Here is a 24,623-nt window from a genome sequence, read left to right as displayed (position 1 = left end):
TTTGCTTTGTTACTCTAAAATTTTCTTTATTGAGTAGTTCATTTTATTTGTTACAATTCAGAAAACTATGTTTTTATATCCGTGCGTGGTGATATTCTAATTAGAACACACGATAGAATGTTGTCATATGCAGAAAGGGCTACATATCATTGCATTGACTATGGCTAGGAACCTATGGTTTTAACCATAGTTATCAAATGACCATCCACGTATTCCCTTTCTACTATCTGACAAGAATGTGGGTGGGACTATGGGATTTGAGGTAAGGAAAGAATTATCAGAAAGTTCTGGTCAGATGCCTTGCCACCTCATGTCTTTTAGAAGCCAGGAAGGACTAGCCCACCCTCTCCCTCCAATTCTATGCCCTTCCTCAGAGACCCAGGCAGGGATAAGGTTGGTCAGCAGTAGAGTTTTCAGATAGATGTCTATTTATGCATTATGTAAGATGTATATTTTATTACTGCTCTTGAGTAATAAAGCATGTGGGTCAGCACAGAAGGAGGAGGGGAAATGGCAGGTAATGGGGGGGGTGACAAAAATAAAGTTTATTCTTCCTTTTGAATTTCTGTAGAAAAACTCTCAGGTAGAAAGAGAAGAAACTGATCCAATGATTAGAAATTTTGGGAAAAGTTCCATAAACTTTTGACCTTAAGTAATAACTAAGTGATGACCTTTCTTGACTTTACAGACAACAGAATAACCTACAAAACTACTTGGAAAAAAAAGTATGTATCATAAAATCCATTGATAAAGCAGCATGTACAAAATGCTTTCTAATGCATCATAATAGAAAAAAATGTGAATCAAATAATGAGTAATCTATTGCTATTAGTCTCTCTCTGCTCTTTTTTCTTCTTTGATGTTTACTTTTGGTTAATTCTTGGATTTTGTAGTGGTCTAAAGTTCTTATCAAAATATAATGTTGGCCTTTCAGGAAGGGGTCTCATGGTGATAGAAGGGGCAGGGGTTTTCAGGGACCTAGCCATTATAAGAACAGCATCGGATATCACAAACCCATTCTGTCATGGGAAGCCACTAAGTGATATGGCTTTGCAGACTTGGCTGGTAAGCTTGGATGCTTGGGTTTGTCCCTAGTCTTTTTCATAGGAAGAGAGCTGGTCACTCAAGAAGGTCACATAAGAAGGTACCTGGTCACCAGTGAGCTGAGACTTGGAACAGACAGATAGGAGTGTATGTTTGTAAGTCACAACTCTGGGTCTAGTCAGACCAGCTAGGAAAGAGAAAGGGGTTGGAGGACAACACATATTCTGACATACTTTTTCACGTGGACCCCTGCTCAATTCAAAGAATGTATAGCAAACACAAACGCTTTGATTCAAGAGAGTATTTCTCAGGATAATATTATAATGCAATGCAACTAAAAACTTTCACTACATAGAAAACTTTAGGAATATCTCTTTTTCATATATCAAGGTCAGAAATACTTCCTCTCACCTTGCCTAAGAATAACAATGTAGGTCTGTTGTTTATTACCTCTGATTATATGAAAAATGATATATATTGAATGTATTAGTGTTGTAATGGATAAGAACAATTACTTCATCTGTTAAAATTTAGATTTTATTCTCAGTGTATTCTATTTAGGACGTGATTACATGAGACAAGTATTATACAACATATGCTGTCATCCAAAATATGTGGTACAATTGTACAAAAAGTGAAAAAACACCTTTAGAAGATTAGATGATTAGAGCAGAAAAAAATGGCACCTATATATCAGCTTTGCTGCCAATTCCTATTTACAGCCTTTATGTCTTAAAAGTAATAACAATCAAAAAACAATCTACTCGTTTATTACAGGCAATAGGATTTTTGCAAGCCCAAAGTAGATTTTCAGTAAGTAGAGGTATATAGAATTGTGCAAATGCATTCTGTTTCTACTCTTGGTCCAGTTTAATCTGTAACAGTATCATTGACCTCTAAGGAAATGGTTATCCAAAGAATGTCCTTGGTTTATATTTCCAGCTCAAAATGAGAAATTCTCCCTTGCTCATAGCCCCCCTGATGCTTAAAGACTCAGTTCTAGTTTGGCGCTTATTTTCTAGCTAAGCTAATGGTTCCTTCACTGCATCATCTTTTTTCAGCCTTCCTATCCAAGACAGTTTGCACTGATACAAAGACATTCAATCTCCATAAGGCATTAACTTTTGGGTTTCTACCAAATAATTCTTAACAATTAGCTGTAGTAATTTACAGATCATAGGCTCATCCCTGCATCAGGGAATGGGGAAGAGAGATGAAATATTTTCCACCCTTACATTTTAGCCAGGCAGACGCTTCTACAGTGACTAAATGTTTTAATTACATCTGTTTTGATAAATACTTTGTTATTAATAACCTGGTATATTTTTAGAAATAGTCCAGGTCATAGACACTATGTTTCTTCTTGCTAAGATACTTGCCTATTATGATTCTAGACAGCAATTTGGTGACTTTTTTTCTTTTTTTAATAAAAACGCCATATATCTCAGCATTAAATGTTTGGGAGGGGAGAGTTGTGAGGGAACTCCCTGAAAAGTGAGTCTGAGAAAAGAGGCTTGCTCTCCAATGTTGAATCAAGTGGAAATTTATATAAAAATATTTTATGGTAGTACAGACTAAACCAACTTGATATTAATCTGAAATTCTAAATAGATTCTTTACACATTCTCTTTATAACCATGATGGTATCCAGTTATGCATTGCTTGATATAAAAAAAAAAAAAAATGTTACCCTCTATCTCAGAATAGAGTAAGTTTCTACATGATTTTCTTTTCATCCCTGCTTGCCTCCTTTCCAGGTAACTTCTGAAGAACTACATAGTATAATTCAAAATATAATGGCCTGGGTTGTGGCTACAGTGACCAGTATACTATACCCAGCCATTACAAAGTATGAAGAAAGGTTGCAAAATAATGCATACCTAGTGTCTGATGATTCTGTCCTCTCTTCAGAGAGTTCAAGTTTCTGCAGCACATGCAGCGAAGAGTTTACATATGGAAGCTACACATCTGCAACAACTAAAACATTTCAGAGAGAGCCCTGTGCTTTTGCAGTTGACGTTTCAGTAAGGCGACCACCTACACCTTCTACACCTTTAAAACCACCCTCTGCCCATGTGGAAAGAACAGTTGTTGGAAAAACGTATCACATGCAAGGACCACCCTCTGCCCATGTGGAAAGAACAGTTGTTGGAAAGACATATCACATGCAAGGACCACCTTCTGCCCACGTGGAAAGAACAGTTGTTGGAAAGACATATCACATGCAAGGACCACCTTCTGCCCATGTGGAAAGAACAGTTGTCGAAAAAACGTATCACATGCAAGGACCACCTTCTGCCCATGTGGAAAGAACAGTTGTTGAAAAAACGTATCACATGAAAGGACAACCTATAACATCTGAATGCAGATATAATAAAACCTGCAGGATATATGCATACCCTGAGCTCAGAAGTTGTAAATCTGATAGTCATCTGTTAGTATCGTTTGAAAGAGGCACAAAAAAATCTAAGGATGCTACCACTGAGACAGAGGCCTTAGAGAAGCTACAGTCTTCTGATCAAAAGGCAAAAGCTGAAATAAAGAATTTAGAGAAAATTTTTGTTAACTTTAAATGTCATTTAAAAGGGGAAACTGAATTGATTTTAGAAAGCATTTTTCAAGAAATAATGTCTGACTTAACACAGGCCATTCCCTCCATTTCTTCTGTTACTGCTGAAGTTTTTGTTGACCAAAGTGAGCCTGAAAAAAGAGACTTGCTCTCCAATGTTGATATCAGCTCAGTAGCTTCAGAGATTGTGGAAAATATGTTTGAGAAGCTACAGTCTGCCGTTGAGAAAACATGTGTTGAGATGTTTTCACAAGAAGATTGGCCAGTTGAAGTGACACCATGCTTAACACCCACTAGAGAATATCTCACTCCACTGAGTGGAAAGCCTTTAAAAGTTTCACTGCCTTGTACTATGGAACCCATGTGTGATATTGCAGAGGATATGGTGCATGCCATTTTAGAAAAGCTGATCACCCTTGCATCTTATAAGCAAGATGAACTTCCTTACCTCGAATATGCAACTAAACTTTCCTATCAGGAAGATATGACAGACCCAACATCTATGATCCTTAAAAAAACTGAAAAAAAGAAATGTGCTCCTGAACATGATGCAGCTAATTTAATTGTTAAAGAAGAAATAAAAAATTTAATGTCAAATATTGTTTCCCAGTCTCCTTTGGTTGGCTACATAGAAGAAGCAATCAGCACTATATTAGGCTACGTACAAAATGAACTTAAAAATGAGAGACTCATTGCATCTGAAGAAACAGTAGTATTCCTCCAGCTACTTGATGATATTTTCACTCAACTACATCAGGAGCCAGTAAAAGCGGTTGCTCAAAAAAGTAGACGCTGTAGACTGAGAAATCCTTCTGACACTGAAGAAAAGTACAGACTAACTGGCACTACATTATCTAGTGGTCCTGGGTCTAGAAAACCATTACCACCTATTAATGTTCCTGGCATGGTTCTTTACACTGAAGATGAAAATGAAGAAATAGACAAAATTGTTGAAAATGTGCTCAATTCGTCTTTGAAAGATGAAAAGGCAAAATCACAAGGGCAGGACCCTGAACATTGGTTTACAAAAGGATACACTAGTTTTGAATACAAAAGTAGTAGCACACCACCCCCGAGGCCTGCTTCCCTAAGAGGCAAAGTTGCATTTTCTGATGGATTAAAGACCAAGTTACCATGTATTAATAATAAAGAAATGCTAAAGAAAAAAACCTGTTTCAGTAAAGATGTGTTGACTTTCAGCCAAGATCAAAAGCATCAGATACAAAAGGCTTCATCAAAAGAAATCAAAAGTATTTTAACAGAAGTTCTCAAGGACATATCTTCTGTTCCTCCTGGTCACTCAGGCAGCAAAACTAGCAAGAAAGCTCCAGTTCCTGTTTCAGGAAAACCTCAAGGACTGTCGCTTCAAGAATGGATAGACCAGATGTTCTCTGTGTCCGAAGTTAATACAGTGGCTCAAGAGATAACAGATGCTGTATTAAATATACTTCATAGGGCAGCAGGCTGCATCCCCAATACCACCAGAAGTTTCATTTCATCATCGGGTCATCAAACTTCTCTAGGTAGTTCTGATACCCCCGCTATGGTCAGAGAGGCGCCAAATAAAAAACCATTAAAAATATGGTTTGACAGTGAAAAGAAAATGAAATATTTATCGTCACTCAACTTAGATCCTGAAAACCCTTCCCTGTTAAAGTTTGAGGAAAGCGAACCTAAACCGGTAGATGATATTACTGATACCATCATTAACACAGTTTTTAAAAGGCTGAAGTCGCTCATTTATCCAAAATTGCAAATGGGCTTCAGACCTTCATGTGCAGAGCAATCTTCACTACACTCTCAAATTTGTGCTTACGCAACGAAGGTGGTGAACATTGTTTTGCAGGCTATCCAGAATGAACTGGAACTCGGTAAGAAAAACCCGAACCTGCAGGAAACAGGCCACACCAGGTCCCTTAGAGGTAAAGAACTGTTTGCTGGCACCGGTAAATTAGAATCTCTCGTCTCAGGTCTCAACGATGACATGATGGCATCTCCATTACTGACCTGTATTTGCGAAATGTTATCAAGTGGACATTCAGGTAGAAGCAGTAATCCAGCCCCTGCCGATAAGCCGGGGCCTTCAGCTTCACAGGGATCTGACAGTGCTGAAAAACAAAGCACTTTGCCAAGCAGGCAGGATAAAACGTCTTTTCAACAATATCTAGCTGCTCCACGTGCTCTCCATAGTGACTTCAGTGGACAAGATCTCAAAGAGAACGCCAAATTGCAAGTGTTAGATAGTATCGGGGAAACGCTGTATGAAATGTTATATAAGCTCATGGGCGCTCCTCCTGAGGGCCAGCCGTCTTGTCGTAAGCAGAAGGGAGAGAAGATGGGTGAGAATCGGCCAATGGCTACTAAACTGAAGTCTAATATTCAGCTCATTTCCAAAACAATCTTGGAATATATCCTCGCCAAATTATGCAGTGTTGACACGGACACCAGTTTTGCAAGTTCTGGAATTAAAGCTGTCTCGGAGTCTCTTGACATTGATAGCCTATCATTTAAGTCAATTATTGAGGAAGTGGCCAAATGCACTGACATCATCTCCAGCATAGTTTCCAGCATGGTCCAGGAGAGGAATAAAGACGTGGCTAACAGGGAGGCAAAAACGACTGCTCCTGGGTCTCCCAGAACAGGGAGCACGAAAGAAACACATCCAAATAAACTGAAAGCTATGGCTTCTGATATTCTTAATATGGTTTTCGCTAAACTGGAAGGATTTGCCAATGGAAATTTAGAAACTCTGGATTCTACTAGTGACGGAAATAAAAAAGGCAATCAGATGGACTTGAAGTGCGATAGTCCCAGTGTTTCCAGAGACACATGTGAAGAGTTGCTGCAGTCTGCTCTGTACCCACAGGCAAAGAAGGTATCGAGTACTATTTTGAAAGCTATTCAGACAGAGTTAAATAAGAACTCATTAGATTTAAGGACAAGTGTAAAGACCCCATCGCCTGAGAAACAAATTCTTACGGACGTAGTCAATTTAATTTTAGATGCAGCATCTTCAGATGTGTTTAATGAAACTGAACCTGAAGAAAGAGGCATGGAAACTTACCGGTACAGGCCAACCTATGGAAACTTTCTTCCTGGAGGAGCGGAATCAGATTCATTTCTAGACGACGCTGCACCTGCAGAGAAAGAAGTCAGTGGAGAGAGAACATCACCAGGAGGAGGCAGAGAGGCAGATTCTCTTAAACCATGGGTTCTAGAAAGGACCTTAAACAAAATTCAAGTGAAACTGAAGGAACCACAGAAATCTCCAGTCGTTCCCATTATAAGACATATTTTGAAAGAAATTTTTCAAAGTGCTTTGGTCAATCAATTAAATGTGCTTTCTCTCTCCCACTCGCAGTTAAGTGGCATCCCTCAAAATGTTGATGAGCCGATTGCTCCAACATCTGTTCCATTTGTAGATAAGATGACTGGTCCTTTAGTGTCTGAAGCAGATGTAACCATAGTGGTAGATAATGTTGTTACAACCGTATTTCACAAACTCTATTCAGCTGCCATGACACAGAGAAGTGCAAGTCAAAAGAGGTATAAAACCATCACCCTTTCAGCAAATGTTTCTTTTCATGTACCAGCCTATGGAGAAAAGTCCTCTGTTACTGTGCTGGACAAGAATCCATGTACTGTTCAGTCCAGATTCAGTGCTGACAAACAGGCCAAAATAAATGTAGCTGAAGATATTGTACAGGAAATATTAACAAATCTAGAAACTTTTGCTACTTACAAAGTAAAATCTCTCTTTTGTCCCCAAATCAAGTTCACAGTTCCAATGCCTTTACCTGTTCAGCAGGATAAGAGTATATTAAGCAAAGCATTATCAGCCAAAGGTTTATATTCTGATGATCAATTTTCTAGCTTCTCAGTGAATCATATTATGTCAGAAAAGACCAACTCATGCCAACTCTCTTTAAATAAATTAAATACACATGCAACAGAAGTAGCCAGAAAAATTTTACAAGGAATCAAATATGAGTTAGAAAAAGAAAGGGAAAGTCCTTTCTTAACTCAAAACATTGTGGTTTCTGAAGCTATTGCAAGTCAAGTTGTTAATACAGTGTTAGATATTGTATCATCTAAAAGCAAATGTGACAAAAATGATTCTGACAAAGAGTTTAATTCAGGTGAGCAAGAAGGCATTATTGAAAAGATGTTTAATAAGACTGAATATCGAAAAGAACTTCAGTTTCAAATACACGATATCATTGAAGGCATCTTATGTGATATTTATGAAAAAACACTGCATCAAAATAATCTCTCATGTACCATGCCCACTCTGAAATATAGCAGAGCTGGTAAACATTTTGGAGCAAATGCTGAAATGTACATTGAGGGTGCAAATAGGGTTATTCCAAAACTTTCAGTTCCTAAATCAGATGTCATTTTGATATCCAATGATATAGTGGATATTGTCCTTCATAATCTCAGTTCTACTGTCATGCTTGGCATAAAAGCAGAGGATCCTACTTCTGCAAGATTGCCCCTTACCTTTTGTGATATGTTTCCACAAGCAGAGTGCCAACTGCCTCCTCTCATGGGGTCAAAAAGTGAAAGAAAAACAGAGTGGTTTTCTTCCTCAAGAAATATTAAATCAGCTTATGCTGTTGATAGGCAGATAACTGTAGTAGAGAAAGAAGACACCAAGAAGTCTTCTCCAGACCCATGTGAGGAAAATGCTCACTTCATCACCAAAACTATTTTTAATCAGCTAGAATCTTTTGCCACAAAAAGAATAGATTCGTTAATTACTCTTGCTTTCCAGCCTAAAGAAAAGTCACTTGTTGACCCGGATCTGGAAAACTGCAAACAGGAGGACAGCATTCTTCATGAATCAAGCCAAACAGAATCAAATGTCAATGTCCTGAAATTATCAACTGAAACTATTGTCAGCCAGGAACTCACAGATTCCACTTTTGCTAGTTACAGACAAAACCTTGGATCCACAATTCATTTATCACAGGCTAGTCTTAAGGAATATGCTGATGACATTGCCAGTGTCATTTTGAAGCTTATTAAAAGTGACTTAGACCTAGAAATCCAAAAGGCATGCCTATATTCAAATAATATTTCATTCCAAGAAAACATCATTGTGAGTGAAATTGTCAACAATACCTTAAAGATTTTAAATGACAAAAGATCTGTAAAGGAAATTAGTTTTTACTCAAAAGATAATCCCAACATATTTTCACAATTAGCTATACCAAATGAAATACTGTTAGGACAAAGAGAGCAGGAAAAAACCACCGAGTTATCTCTGTTTTCACAGTATCCATTAGAACAAAACCAGACGCCATTGGAAAAGGAAAGCCAGAGAATTGTTTTGGAAGAAATATTTATGAGAAACGGAAAATCAAAAGAAAAAGAAAAAACTGCCTTGCTGGGTCCAGTGAAAGAAGTTTTAAATAAAGTGTATCAACAAATAATAAAAATCAAAGGCCATTTGCCTCCATTTAACGAAATTTCCTACTTTGTATCTAATTCTAAAATTAAAACATCAGACATAACACAAGAAAACTTTTTTCAATCACATATTGACAGTGTAGCAAATGACATAGTGGAAATTGTTTTGGGGGAGATGTACGCTGTGGTTGTGACACTGTTATACGAAAGTAACAAAAAAGAAGCTTGTGACAACAGTGACACCTTACCCAAGAAACCATCATGGGCCAGAGAAACTAAAGCTGGAAAAGGAGTTAATTCCACTAGATGTGTGATACCGCAGGTTTATCCTTACCCAGGCAATCAAAACCTCTCTCTATTAGAAAACAGCTTTCTGCAATATTCACCACTACAAGTGGGGAAGGATTTAGTCCAAATGGTTCTCAACAAGATCACAAATTTTGCTTCATTTCACCTAGAAGAGGCTTCATCTCCTGAAGGATGTTCTGATGAGTTGCAACCTCTAAGGCTACACAGCTTTAACGTGAACCCTAAGGGCAGCCTTCAGTCAGGTTTTAAAACAAGTTTAAAAACAAAACCAAAAGCTACTTCTTTGCCCAAATTTAAAACAAAACCGCACCTAGGACCTAGTGGTGCTAAGTCCAGAAGCAAGACCAAGTTAAGTCCTGGAGAGAAGACTTCAAAAGACAGCCAGTCCAAGACTGCCATTGGGCTGCCGCACATCCTGACAACAGGAGATGCCAAAAGTTTACCAGGAACGAAACTGCCTACTTCAGACCTGAAAATGTATGCCAAGCATATAATAAGTAATATCCTGGAAGCAACTGTGAAAGAATTTGAAAAGGTGAAGCAGATGAGAGCAACGGTCAATGGGAACACTTTACCATTTGATCAAATCATGGCAGCGAATAAAATAGTTAATACAGTTTTACAAGGATTATATGCTATAAATAACTACGATTTGGCTCATCCGATCGAATTCTCACACCTGGATAATCTCAAACATTCACAGGGGAATATAGGTACAGAGTGTCTTGCCAAAACACAAGCCTGTTTTTACTTGGAAAATGTTTCCTCACAGCTAGAACAGATTTTCCCTAAAGACAGCATATTTAAAAAAATGTTTGACAAATGGCAGGCAGAGTCAAATGACATGGAAAGTGAAAAATGTAACTTATTGATGATAGCTGAAAATGTTTTGACTGTAATTTCAATAAAATCAAAGGAATTAGGATATTCTCTTTCACTTTTAAATTTGCCACATCTTGAGGATTGTGAAAGTAGGTTCCATAAAGGTTTTAGAGAAGCTTCTACTAGAGCTGAAGATACCAAAGCACAAATCAATATGTTTGGAAGGGAAATCGTTGAAATGCTATTTGAAAAATTACAGCTGTGTTTTTTGTCCCAGATGCCCACCCCAGATAGTAAAGAAACACTAGCAAGTAGAATAGAACACACTACTAAAAGTAAATACAGTTTTCCAACCAAGGACATCCTCAGCACTGTACCAATCTATTACATGAACACAAAAGACCAACTTTCTTTGGGTTCTACCAAGCAAATTGTTCTAGAAATTGTAGAAAGGGTTTTAAACATGTTAGAGTCATTTGTAGACTTACAGTTTAAACGTGTCTCTAAACATGAATTTTCTGAAATAGTGAAAATGCCTATAGAAAACTTTTTTCCTCTGCAGCAGAGAGTATTAAGCAAAAAGATGTTACCAGAATTACAATCCCTGAAAAAGTTGGCCGATGAATCCAAGTCAAGTGCTGTTATTTCCAAGGAAAATGTCCAGAATATTTTTCTGCAGGTTCACTCATTCCATTCAGAATTACTTACATATGCTGTTAATATCATCAGTGACATGCTTGGAATCATTAAGAACAAGCTAGACAAAGAAATAAGCCAAGTAGAGCCATCAAACAGCATATTGAATGAGAACATGGTAGCAAGCGAGATCATTGGCACACTGATAGACCAATGCACTCATTTCAATGAGTCTCTGATCCAAACCCTTCCAATGGAAAGTTTGTTCCCAGAAGTGGAAAATACCTACATTGTTAATCAGGTTGAATTGGCAACAAATATAAAAATTCCCAAGCCAAAGTTAAAGGGAGTTCGTTTTGGAAATACTCCAGAGATTAGTGTTCCTGGTTCCGTGTTTCATCCTGAAGAAGATATGGAAAATAAGTACAAGGCTTCACCAAATGTTTCTGCATATACCAGAGCCTCTGTGGAAGACCCAATTAAAAGCTCAGAGCCAGTGGAAAGGCCTGATTCAGTAAATATGCCAACATCCTCTGGAAACAAGTTACCAGACTACGGTACAAGGGAAGGGCTATTTGATCAAGCCATACAAGGGAAGAGCGTCCTTCCTGAAGGCAGTGTCTTACAAAAAATGTTTAAAAGGGTGAATGAATCCACAGAAGAATCATTAAAGCAAAGTCTGTCATTCATAGAAATGGGAAAAGGTAAAAATCCAAAAGTGTTTCATTATGGGACTCTCAAAGCAGCTGGTGGGCCTAACCAAACTCAGACAACTGCTTCTCCACTCAAAATATGTTTAGCGGCAGAAAATATTGTCAATACTGTGTTGTCCAGCTATGGTTTTCCCAGTCAACCTCTGATTAATGAAAGCATGGAAACAATGAAGCCATTTTTCATATCAAAGCAAAACCCTAGAGGACAGAAGGAGAAGAAAACTTTGCTTGGAATGTGGGATGAAAGAATCAGCTATCTACCTGGAGACGGAAACACAAACTCTGAAGCCAGCAGGGGAGATTTTTCTTTATTGCAAAAATGGGAAAATAAGAGGTACCCAAAGATAAAGGCTCTGAAGGAATTTGAAGTCATTACTTTTGCCGATCACGAACTGGGTCCAAATGAAATTAATTTGGTAGCAAGACATGTAACCACATGTGTGGTCACATATTTCCAGAACTTCAAAGCTAGAGGTAAGCAAGAGATAACTTACTTTAAGAGTTGGCATAATTTAGGGGGGAAAAATAGCTTTGGAGGTGGGGTATTTAGTACTTCTTAATGTATCAGGACACTAAAAAAGAAAAGTGAAACATTCACATGGTTTGAACCTGAAAGGGCCTGTTGTTCAGTTTCCCGTATCTGCAGATGAGAGAAAATGGGACTATATTAAAGCAGGGTTAAGAATGAGGTATGAGTTCCAAAGAGCTTTTAAAGTTCTTGTGCATGACTTCTTTATACCAAAGCCACAGGTAATTGATTGGAGGTTAGTGATTCATCTTTTCAAGGTGTAGTTGGCGTCGCTGCCGTTATTAGTCACAGTCTGTAAGAGCAGTGGTGTTAAACATCTGGTTTTGTTTGCACTGCAGTACCCTTAAATTCCTTTTAGGGTAATACTCTAAACATACTCTTACAATGATATTCTCACTCTCTTTCTAAGAATGCTTATCAGTATATATTAGGTTGAGCCACATGTAATAGCCATTTTTGTATGTCCAAACCTGTTTGCTATTGGCAATTTCATAAAATCAAATCTAATAATACTGCAATAGCCCTGAACTGGATCAATAATTCCAGTTACCAGTAAGCTACATTACCAGTCCAGAGATATCACTTGCCCAACATTCAAATACAAGAGCACATACTACCAGTCCTGACACCTGCAAGAAAAGGTCATTTTCTTTCTTAAATCTGGCACTTTTTTTCCAAAGCGAACAACTGTATAACTGCAGCTGCAAGCTCATAAACAAGCTTTCTCCAAGCATAGCCTAATTGAACTTAACAGAGAAAAACAAAACTAAAAAAAGGGGATTCATGATCTCATCCCATTGGTATCTGGCTCTTCTATCACATCGATTCTCTATCCTCAGACATCTCCAAGGGCCTTCCATGTCCCTTCTTTCAGGTGGAATATTCCTTCCTCACTCCTTTCACCTAAATATGGGCAAATCTTGTCAATCAGCCAAAGAAAAGGCTGGTCTGATTCCACATGCAGGGGGATAGCAGATGATGAGTTCTGAGGCAGTTCTGAAAAACAAGAGTGTTGCTCTGGCCACCACTCCAGGAAGCTGGCCATCTCAGCCAGATGTATGATTTGCAGTAAATATGTTGTCGAATGGAGGAAAGATTAGAGTCCTAAGCCTGGCTGGCTTGGCCCTTCCATTTTTGTGGCAAACTGCAATGTAGGGGTTAGAGTGCTACTGACATAGTCATGTATTCCTTACATTTCTGGAGTTAGCACAATTTTATTCCAGTCAAGTTCTTATGGGAACATAACTCCTTAGTTTCCTAAGTAATACATAGCATAGCATTAAAGGTTTTGACTAAAAATATTTCTTCAATAATTATATGAGGTCCCTATAGATCACTGCAGACATGCTCAGATGTAAAACACAATTTGAAAATCATTTTTCTGCCCCAGAATTTCTGACTTCTTAGAGCCCATAACCATCTAAGCAAGAGAGATATCGGCACTTGACTTAGAACATGAATTCTTCAGGGTTGTTTTCTCAATGTTCTGGCTAAAATTAAGATTCCACAAGGTGGGAAATAAATATCGGGGGCGGGGGACACATTTCTTTCTTGACTAAATTTTTCTTTCTCTTTACTGAGGTGTTCCAAAGGTGAAAATCACATGTAAATAATTACTCATGTATTGAATTTTCTGTATTTCTCTTAATGCATGCTAAAACTTGTGCTTTCTTTTCGAAGTGTTCAGTGAGAAGATGTCTATTGTTTCGACCCTGTCAAAGAAAACCTATGAATCAGAACAGCGCCTAAGAAGCATCTACAACGATTCTTCACTTTATCAACTTTGTGAACATCTCACTGAGTGTGTCATATGTCATTTAATTTTAAGCATTTCTGACAGCACCCAAGACGGTAGAGAAAGAGAGAAAGCACAGGAAAGCCAGAATTCAGGCTTTAACAAGATTATTTCAATTGAATCTCAAGTGTTTGAAAATAGGTCACTTTCTATTGGAGAACTTGCTTTAAGTATTTCTGAAATCATTATTAAAATCCTTTTTAACAGTAACATTATAGAGGCTGCCACTCTACAGCAGATGTTTTCTTTAAAAACAAAGTACATTTACTGCCCAGAAGTAGCTGCTGCTGACTTTAATGATCTCTTTCAGGATCTCTTAATAGGAGTGATTCATGTACTGTCCAAAGAAATAGGAATAACTCATCACATTGAAAGCAGTGGAAGAAATAAGTCATTTTCCATGATTAGAGGCAATAGTGTGCCCATTTGCAACAAAACAAATACCATGAAAAGACAGACAGGCCGCAGAAACTGGGAATCATCTACTCACCAAAATGAACATCTCATTCAAAAAAATAAATTAAATTATCTGGCATCTAAGTTAAAGAGTCTAGTTAGCAGTCTAAAAACTCGTGAATCCAAAGAAGTAGTTGATAAAGTCTTTAATATTGTTTTAGATTTATTTTTACCCGATGAACACCTAGGTGAGGTTATGGATTCTGATAAAAAAGCAAGAAAACCTTTATCATCCTCGAATGATCAGCAAAGTAATAGCCTACTTGTAAATAACTTGGGGCTCACCCCCAAATCAGTTCTTCTTCTCAATATCGTGTGTGAAAAGCTTATTAGGACACTTCTGGAAAAATGCACAAGCAAAGTCTTTCTCGATAACGGCCCTCTTTCTGATGAAATATCAGCAGAAGAATGTCAACTTTTAAAAATACTTCAAAGTGTAGAAGATAAAGAATTTGGTTATTGTAAGGGAGTGACGGACTGTGAACAATTTCAAGGAGATTATATGTCAGACCTTTTGGAAAATCTAGCAGAAATGGATCAAGATTTCTTGTCTTCAGACTCTATGCTTACTATTATTTCCCACAGCTTGGTTAAATCATTGATGGACAAACTATGTCAGAGTACGCAACTCCTCCAAAGTCCACCTACTGCAAGCAAGCATAGAACAAGAGAAATACAGCCTAGTTTTATAAAAGCAAAAAGGCAAGAATTAGCAGAATTAGGACATGCTAAAGGTTCTGTGGGATTCACGAGCTATGATGGCCATGCTTTGACAGGATCCCTGAATAATCCCAGTGTGGTTAGCTCCAAAATACAAGCACCATTTGGCAAGAAGTATTCAGTATATCCCTCTTCTGTGTCACCTCTTAAAAGACAGGAAACGAAGGCTATGGGTACACTAGCCATCCATAATAAGCTCTATCTGGGAAATAGGAATACAGGGGTTTATTCGGCCACATTCTTGGAGGAAATAATTTCAGAACTGTTTTTTAATCTCTCTATTTCACTGTGGGGTGAAAATGAAAACATTACTGAGGCCTGGCTTACTAAGATGAATACATTATTAGTCAACAATGTAGTGAATGAGTTTAAAAAAGCACATGTCACTGTTTTACGGAATGCTGAAGAAAGTCTGTGTTTTCCACCAGTCCAAAAAGAAACTGTTAGTAGGATTGTTGACTCAGTTTATTATGATGTTTTACAGAAATACAAATTGAAAGTGACCTGTGGTGGTAATCTGGCATGTGACAATACCTCAATAGCAGCACAAATAACTAACGGCATTTTATTAGAGATTTTAGACTACCGACTCCCATCTTGCTTCAGGGAGAGGCTCATGCCTAATTCATATTGCCCTCTCAAAGCTGAACTTATTCTGCAGAAACTACAAAATAACCTGAGAAAGTTTGCTTCCAAATCCAGGTCTTTGACAGGCTATAGCACCAGGCTGCCACACTCATTTTTAGAAGATATCATCAGAAGAGTTTTATCTCAACTCATTGCTCCACCTAGTAAGTCTTCCTCTTTGGGAAAAAACTATGTCATGAGTGCAGATTTTAATGAACTGTCTAACTGTATAACAAATAAGGTCATATCAGCCATTTCAAAACATAAAATTTGGTTCACTATATGTGATAATCAACATCTATGTGCAGGAAAAAACCTCCAGAAGATGGTGGATTCTGTTTACAGTAATATTATGCAAACATCTGACTCTCTTGTTTCCATACAGAAAGGTATAGTGAGCCGAAGCCCAATTATGGTTGACCGAATAGCCAGTTTTATTATCCAAGAGATTATTGAAAATCATCTTCAACCATTTTTGTGTGAAGCAGGTCTGCCTCGTCCAAGCACTCCCCTGGATGCAATATCAATCATGGTTAAACAGGTGCTCAATGAAGTCACAGACTCCCATAGACCCAAGATGCCATTACCCTTAGGTATTTACCCTGATGTATTCATAGGGGAAATTGTTGCCAGACTTTTATCAAAGATTTTCAGTTCAAAGCATAACACTGAAATTGAGCTGGAAAACATGACACAAAAAATAGTAAAGTCAATAAGTAACCATTTTGACAAAGCTAAAATTCACATGCTATGTGACAGCAAAGAGGAGTCTCGCCCCTCTGTCGATACGGACATTGTGGATGAACTGGTCACCTCGGTTTATAGCAGTGTTTTAAAACAGCATGGGCTAGACCCTGAGGTTGGTAAAGAGTCTGAAGACAGTGATATTTTTGTGGAAAATATTACCAATTTAATTGTAGCAGCTATTTCAGATTACCTTCTTCATCCACTGTTTTCTGGGGATTTGCCATCTTCCAGTTCTATTTCCACGGCTGAGAATATCGTTCAGGACATTATGAGTAACATCGGTAAATCTACCAAGCCAAGTCAGAGTTTATCTCCATACAACACCTTGCTGCCATACACATTTTTAGAAGACATGATCAGAGTACTTTTATCTAGGATCTTTTCTTCTGCATCCAACACTGTTCCAAACACAGAAACTCTAAAAGATAGGTCAAGAGTGAATTTCAATGAAATTGCTTCAAATATAATCAGTGATATTAGAATGAAAATTTCTCAACATGAAATTCAATTTTCAAAAGATGAAGAAGAAACCAAGTTTGTTTATTCAGAAGATGATGCTCAGCATCTTGTCGACTCAGTATTCAAGAATATTTTACAAAACTCTGAGTCTCAAGAATCAGTTGAGCAAAATATCACAAGCAGCGATGATGCTCTTATTGATAGAATAGCAGGTTTTATCATTAAACATATTTGTCAACAACATCTTCTGCCATTTTTGAATCGAAAGGCATTGCCTTCATCATCAGACACACATCTTGACAATGAGAGAAGGCAGTGGTTTCATACCAGTGTTTATTCTTCAACTTTTTTGGAAGATGTGATCTCTGGAGTTTTAAGCAAAATATTCCACAGGGCGTTAGGCATTGTACAAACAAAATCAGTAAGAGATTCAGAAGGTAAACTTTTGGATAAAGCTGAAAACCTCATACGCTTGATAGCAGAGGAATTCGCAAAAGCCCAAGTTAGTATTCTAGAGAATGCCGAGGAACGACTGTGTTTGCCTCCAGTGGGGAGAGATGCAGTCAAAAACATTATTGACATGGTGTTCAGCAATGTTTTGCAAGAATGTGAAATGGACATAACGCCTAACAATGATTTTCTAAATGATACAAAGACATTGGCAGTGAGGATAACTGAAATCATCCTGGCCGAAATTTACGATTTCCAAATTCATCCAAATATTATAGGAAAGCTTTCTTTTAAGCCACAAGGCAAACTAAATGTTAATGTTTTGATAGAGAGAGTTCAATGTTACATTACTAAATCAAGATTCCAAAGACAGGCATCAACAATGTATACTACCATGTTATCACACACTCACTTGGAAAAAATAGTCACTCAGCTTCTCTCTCAGGTGAGTCCATTGGCCTTCGGTACAGAATGCACGGATTCTTCCCAATCGAACTTAAGTAATACCATCATAAAGCTTATAAATGAAATTATGTTAATAATTTCAAAGCATGCAATATGTATTACTAAACATGGCAATGAAAAACAAAGTATGATTTCAGAAAAAAATATCAAGTCTATGGTTGATTCCATTTGTGCCAATCTTTCATATTCAGATCTATACCAGTCTCTTACAAAAGATAAAAAAGGGATAAGTAATATACCTGCTTCAAAAATAGCAAGTTTTATAATAAAAGAAATATTTAACCATCATCTGCAGTCATTTTTATCTGGAGATAAAACTTCCCTTTCAGCTGCAGTAGATCAAAATGATAAAGAGAAAGCAGAAGATCCTAAACAAAGAGAGTTGTCTTTCATTGTGAACTCAGCTGTCTTTTTGGAGGAAGTAATTGCTGAGCTTTTATGTAAACTCCTTTACGCATTCTCCCATAATGTCTTGGCTGCTGAAAAGCCAGATAGAGTAAAAGTCAAAATTACTGGCATTGTGACAGCGTTAGTCAGGTCAATTGTTCTGGAGTTCGCCGCATCAGAGATTTTAGTTGCAGATTCCTTCAATAATGACATGTGTTCTTCAGAAAAATATAAAGAAATGGTTCAAACAACAGTGAACCTAGTTTATGAAAAAATATTGGGTGAATATAAATCTCTGATTCAAGTATATATGGCTATACAAAGCGACCCTACTCATTTTGGAAGGAAAATATATCATTTGCTCTTGGAGGAAATTTATGATCATCAGGTGCAGTCGCTAGTGTCAGGAGGACTGGCAGCCTCCTCCTACGCTTCCCTTCAGGCTGACAGCATCATCAGGAGCGTGCTGAGCGTCATCGGGAAGGGGCGCCACGGCCCCCCACCCTGTGTCACTGTGCTGCCCTGCTCCCTCTTACAAGACATCATTTCCAAGCTCATAGCGCATATGTCCCCTTCGGCCTCCCCTGAAAGGGAGCGAAAAGCGGAGGGCGTTTCGCCAGATGAGCAGTTCGGGGCTGCGGCCTCAAAGCTGACTGATGAAATTCTCACAGAGATTTCTGAACACGAGATCCGTCTTGCCACGGCAGAAGAGAACGCAGAGAGTGCACAGTTAGAAGCGATCGAGAATTTGGTTGACTCTATATGTAATAATATCTTGAAAAAATCTGAATTTCAAGCGGAAGTGAAAAAAGAGGCAGGCAAAAAAGGAGGCTCGTTCCTCAACAAAGTAGCTGGTTTCATCATGAAGGAAATCATGGATCATCACCTGAAGCCATTTTTACATCGCCAAGGACCCTCTTCTGGTCATTCCGACCATGTCTCTGTACTTACTAAACCCATTAAAGAAAAGACTCAGACTTCTCTGTATTCCGCTAGATTTTTAGAAGATGTAATTGTTGACCTTGTCCGCAAATTTTATTCTCTCCTAAGTATTGCTGAAGATTCTAAGAAAAAAGAAATGCCAGAGACAGACGTTGTGAGGTTGGCTCTAAAATTTGCCAACTCTCTGATGGGAGAATTTAGGAAAAGTGACATTAAAGTTCTACCAAATGCTGAAGAAGTGTTCGCTTTTCCACCAATTGATAAAGAGACAGTTGATAAGATATCCAACTTTGTGTACGATCAGTTCATAGGAAAGTATGACTCCACTGAAATTCAGAAGGATGAGAAAAGTAGCAGTCTAATAGAAACAATCGCTGCTTTAGCACAGAAGGCAATCTCTGCTTTCAGGATTCAACCCCTTTTTTCAGGAGACTGGTCTTCTGCCTTCTTTTCATTTCTAAATCCAGACAATGTCACCCAAAGGGTTCAGCACCTACCACAGAAAACCCCTGCACAGATTAACACGTGCTTAAAAGGACACCAACCTACTTTTCCAGAACAATCGTATAAACACACTTCTCCAACCTCAGACCAGAAAAATGTGCTGGACACTTTGGAAATAGACAGAGGTGAAGCGAGTAGAAAGAAAAGTTTCCAAAGTGAGGCGACATCAATTAAAAAAGGCGATACGCAAGATCAGAAAGTTACCTCTATAATGAGGACCATGAAATACGGCATGGTTAACCTGCTAGCAGGGTCCGCTGCAGGTGTGGCAAATAAAAAGAGAGAGAATGAAAATAAAATGGCAATTTCAATTAAAGAATGTACTGAGAATGTGCCAAAAGTTACCTCTCCGGCCACTGGTGTGAAAAGTACAGACACTCAGACGTCAGATGTGAAGGTAACGCTTAAAAATGACGAAGCTGAGATGAAGCACAAATCAGCTTCACAAGATAAAGAGAGGCGAGGCAGTGGGGCACAAGCACAAATCCCAGTAGCTGCTGATGATACAGAGTGTAAGGAGGAAACAGTCAAACCAGATTCTGAAATAAATGATGAAAAGAAGACTGGCAAAACAGGAGGAAAGTTATTTAAAAAAGAAGGCGAGCCCTTTCAGTTATCTTTGACACCCAAAGCGAGAAATGCAGGGACCACAGTGGAGAAAACAGTGACACTAAAGCCAAGCACCGAGGAAAGAAAAGACATTCCACCTCTCGTAGATGTAAATGAGAAACAATACTCAAATTATGAGTATGTTCAAAATATCATTGAAAATATTTATGAAAATATCTTACCAACAAGTGCTTCTCCGGTATCAGGAGATAATTCAAATATCCAACATCCCCCAAGTGATACGGTTCATGTAACTCAAGAGGTTAGCAAGGATTTTGCACCGTCTGGTTCAGTAAAGGATTTATCCCGCTCAATTAATGAAAATCTCCCTGACAAAGAGAAGGAAGAAAAAAAAGAGAGCGCGAAAGAAAAAGAGAAAAAACAAGAGAGAGAAAAAGAGAAAGTGGAAGTGAAGGAGATTAAAAAGGAACCCAGTGAACCAGACAGTCCTCAGTTCACACCAGAACATAAACCTGGAATTTTTCCAGCTAAATTTTTGGAAGATGTTATCATCGAAATGGTTAAGATATTGATCTTTTCTACCTCACCAGAAACACAAAGACATGATAAATGTCAAAATGCAAGCGACGGTCAAAATCAAGCTGAACTCTATGACACAGCTATGAAGCTGATTGATTCGCTGTTAAAGGAGTTTTCCGAGGCTCAAATTAAGGTATTTAGGCCAGATAAAGAAAATCAGTTTTTTCCACCTGTAGATAAAGTGTCATCAGTTCCTAAAGGACCTCTTGAGCATAAAGAATCAACTACAGGTGAGGCATCATTTGACATTAAGAAAATAACAGTGGATAAAATGCCACATATGCACAAAGTGACTAAAAACTTCCCTCTAAATAAGATGTCTCTCTTGGAGAGACTACCAGCAATCAATACAACATTGGTTAGCAAAGTTGTTCATTCCTCCGTGTGCAATATTTTGAAGGATTATAGATCTCAAGACTCCATCTGTAAGAATATAAAGAGCAATGGGGAAGATTTAGCAAGAAGACTGACGAGTGCAGTGATAAATGAAACTTTTCAACATCACCTTAACTTGGCCCTTTCTGATGTGGTTCCAGCTTCAGCATGTTTGCCTCTGGAATCTAAGGATGTTGTTAAAAAGATCCAAAAGGTGGCTCGAACAGCCAGCAAAGAATGCCAGACATCATCGCCATATACCATCATGCTGCCTCATGAATTTTTAGACAATGTGATTTCTGCTCTTCTATCTAAAATTTTCTCAATAGTATCCAAAACCAAAGCAGAAACATCGGAGGGCAACTGGCTCACAGAACTAGACCTCCTCCAAATGAAGTTATTAAGTACAGTCACAACAGAGATTTCCAAAGACAAAGACATGATTATTCAGCATGTGGAATCCTTACATCCCAATGATGATGAAATTATTCAATTAGTGGTCCATTCTATTTATAACAATCTCTTGTCACAGTTTGGATCACAAGAGATTATACAAAACTGTGTAGCCAGTGGGTGCAGAATCCTCTCAGAAACCATAGTTGATTTAGTTCTGCGGGAAGTGGCTGGTAATCAGCTGCAGAACTATTTTTCTGGAGAGCTAACTCCAAGTCAGTGTGCAGAAGTTGACAGCATTATTGAAAATATTCTTAAAGATGTTATCCACACGACCGATGCTCCCCAGCCTCAGCCATCACATGCTCACAGGCTGCATTATAACATAATAGAAGAAGTTGCTGTCAAATTTTTATCAAAGCTCTTATCTGTGTTTCCAAAAGTAGATAAGGAAAGGAACAAATCTCTAGAAAATGAAATGAAAAACATCATCTCAAAAATATTAAATTCAATACAAGAATTTATCTCAAAAAGTAAGATTAAGCTTATACCACCAGCCAAGGAAGTATCTACTGTACCTTTAGCTGACAAGAAAACTATTGAAAAAGTAGTCAATTCCGTTTATACCAGGGTTTTAAACCACTCTGGCTCACATACCTCTATATTCAAAGATTTAATGGGAAAGAGCAATGTCCTCTCTGATATAATAGGATTTTTAATGGTAAAGGAAATTTCCAATTCTGAATTCCAACCTCAAGTAAAGGAAGACGTATCAAGCTCAGAATTAGCTCTGGAAGCTGTCAAAATTATGGAAAAAGTGGTCAAAATTGTTGATGAATTTAAGTCCCAGGAAAAGTCTTCATCCAGAAAAGATTCTATGTTAGAAGCCAAATTTTTAGAGGAAGCATTGGCCTTGTTCTTGGCCAAAATAGTAAGGTTGCCAAGTGCCTCAAGCAAGGATGCCAAAAACATATCAAAGCCTGAGTTACATAAAATTGCATCTCAACTGACAAAATCTGTGACAGCCGAAATTTCCAAAAGTAACATTAGTCTTGTTGCTGCTGAACCTGAAAAAGAGCTTTTAAATCCAGAAAGTATAGAAATTATTTCCCAAGTTATTGACTCTATTTATAGTAATGTGCTGCTACAATCTGGAACCCACAAAGACCTTTACCATGATATAAAAGGTAAAAACAGAGTCTTCCCCAAAAAAGTGGCTAGTTTAATCATTAATGGAGTTTCAAACATTCCAATAGATACAGAGAAGTCAAAGGATCCAAATGCCGATCTCTTTGGAGATCTAGACGTTAATAGGATTGTTCAAAAGGCACAAGAACACGCTTTTAAAAGGATCCCTGACAGACAGAAAGGAGAGTCAGGTCAAGATTCAAGTAAAGAGGAAATGCCTATTAAAATAGTCCCACATATCGGGAATAAACCAATCAAAATAGATCCAGACATTGTTGCAGAACACTTAGCAGTAATTTCTGTAAAAACTGAACCTCTTGAGAAACTTCAGATGGAGTGTTTGAAAAACACCGGGCACAGCATCGCAGAACTGAGAAGAGTATCAATAATCGGGAGAAGTGGCTCATCGCCAGAAGCATCCAATGCGGAAAACGTAAAGAAAGAAAGACGTACCTCATTGAATAGGACAGGACGGCTGGATATAAAACCCTTAGAGGTAAGTGGAAAAGCAGCCCTGAAAAAGCAGGTGAAGCGCGAGACGAGCTTGTTCTCTGACTCTCTTCCTCAAGTAGATAGATTAGAATGCTTTCTGCTACTGCTGCTGCTGTCGTCCGGCCCAGCAGGAGAATTGGTTGTACTGGTTCATCCATATAAGTCATATGACTTATTGGGACTTGCCATATCTGTGACTCCCTCTAAAGGCTCGTGTTCCTAAAACAATCAGTTTAAACTGACTTCAAAAAAAAATAGAATGGGAATAGAGGGACATACCCTTAACAGTAAAATCAAGCTGGATATAATTATAATCTTCGTTTGAAGGTTCAGGAGAAACACAATCTCATATAGTTCCTGTAGTTCTTGTTGTAGATAACAAAAGGTGTTCAAAAGGGCCAGATAGAATATTAGGATATATATGAAGTTTCAAAAAAACTCAAAAATAGTTTTAATTTCTCAAACTTAAAGCTTTACAGCAGTAGTAATCTTTTTACTTTTAGCAACATTTATCAACAAACATTAGACCATGAACTCTTGGAGTATACTTGTTTCTTATGATTCCACTTTAATTAGAGTAGCCTTTTTCAATTTCTCCTATACTCCAAAGAAGTAGCAGTTCTGCCGCCTTCTATCCTTTCTCTAGATCCGGCAGCCCTAATGCCGCTGCTTTTATGAACCCTTACTATAGACCCAGCTCTGCCTTGCAGCTCCATACTCAGGCCCCAGATATGTTAAACTAATTGGGACTTTAAATTGCCAAAATGATGTCCTTGTTACAAGAAAACTATACCACTGAGGACAAAGGGATTGTCTGGACAGTGGAATTACACTGATCCATGACACATTTTTATTTTTATCAAAGCCCCTGGTGCTCATTCATAAAAGGACTAACTAATGTTTAGGTATATAATCCATGGCCTAGAAAATGACAAAAAATGTATAGAACCATACTCCCTGGAGTATAAACTGGAAGTGAATTTTCTCCACTGCCCTGTAGCCCATTGAACTCAGTCTCAGGGTTGGTAAATATGCTAATAAGTGCTTCTTTTTTTTTTTTTTTTTTTTTTTTTTACCCAAATACTGAATTTATCATGGACTGAGATACTAATTTCATCTCTTTCGTCCTAAACTTTTTGGACCAGATGACTGTCCTTTCTGGCTCAAAACTTTCCTATTCCATATGGGTTTCTCATCATTGTATTAGTATGTTACTTGATAGTCTTCATTTATATACAAGTAATCTCTTGGGAGTAAAATTTGTGTGAAAAAACTGTGGAGTAACATTACTCAAAATCAGTTTTGGATTATCTGTAGAATTTTCTTTCACAAATCTTACTCTTAGTTACCAGCTCTCTTTGCTTAAGTCGTTTATAGACCACAGAAAGCAGGAAGAGAATACTTAAACCAAACAGTTACTCCTATCCTCTTAAGGAA

At 37.9% G+C, this 24,623-nt stretch overlaps 1 protein-coding gene across 1 annotated transcript in view; it reads left to right on the top strand.

The window, feature by feature from the left end:
- Window positions 1–695: 695 nt before the first annotated feature.
- Window positions 696–24,623, top strand: part of FSIP2 (fibrous sheath interacting protein 2) — a 34,666-nt gene continuing 10,738 nt past the window's right edge. The window contains exons 1-5 of the mRNA XM_087819985.1: window positions 696–725; window positions 2,802–3,152; window positions 3,381–9,510; window positions 9,580–11,982; window positions 13,718–23,190. Of these exons, the coding sequence (XP_087676111.1) occupies window positions 2,841–3,152; window positions 3,381–9,510; window positions 9,580–11,982; window positions 13,718–23,190 (18,318 nt within the window). The 5' untranslated portion in view covers window positions 696–725; window positions 2,802–2,840. The remainder of the gene's footprint in view (window positions 726–2,801; window positions 3,153–3,380; window positions 9,511–9,579; window positions 11,983–13,717; window positions 23,191–24,623) is intronic.

Source organism: Miniopterus natalensis, chromosome 8 (assembly GCF_054644295.1).
Source record: "Miniopterus natalensis isolate mMinNat1 chromosome 8, mMinNat1.hap1, whole genome shotgun sequence".
Lineage (NCBI taxonomy): Eukaryota > Metazoa > Chordata > Mammalia > Chiroptera > Miniopteridae > Miniopterus > Miniopterus natalensis.
The sequence above is the reverse complement of the archived record's forward strand: the minus strand, read 5'-3'. Positions and strand labels throughout refer to the sequence as shown.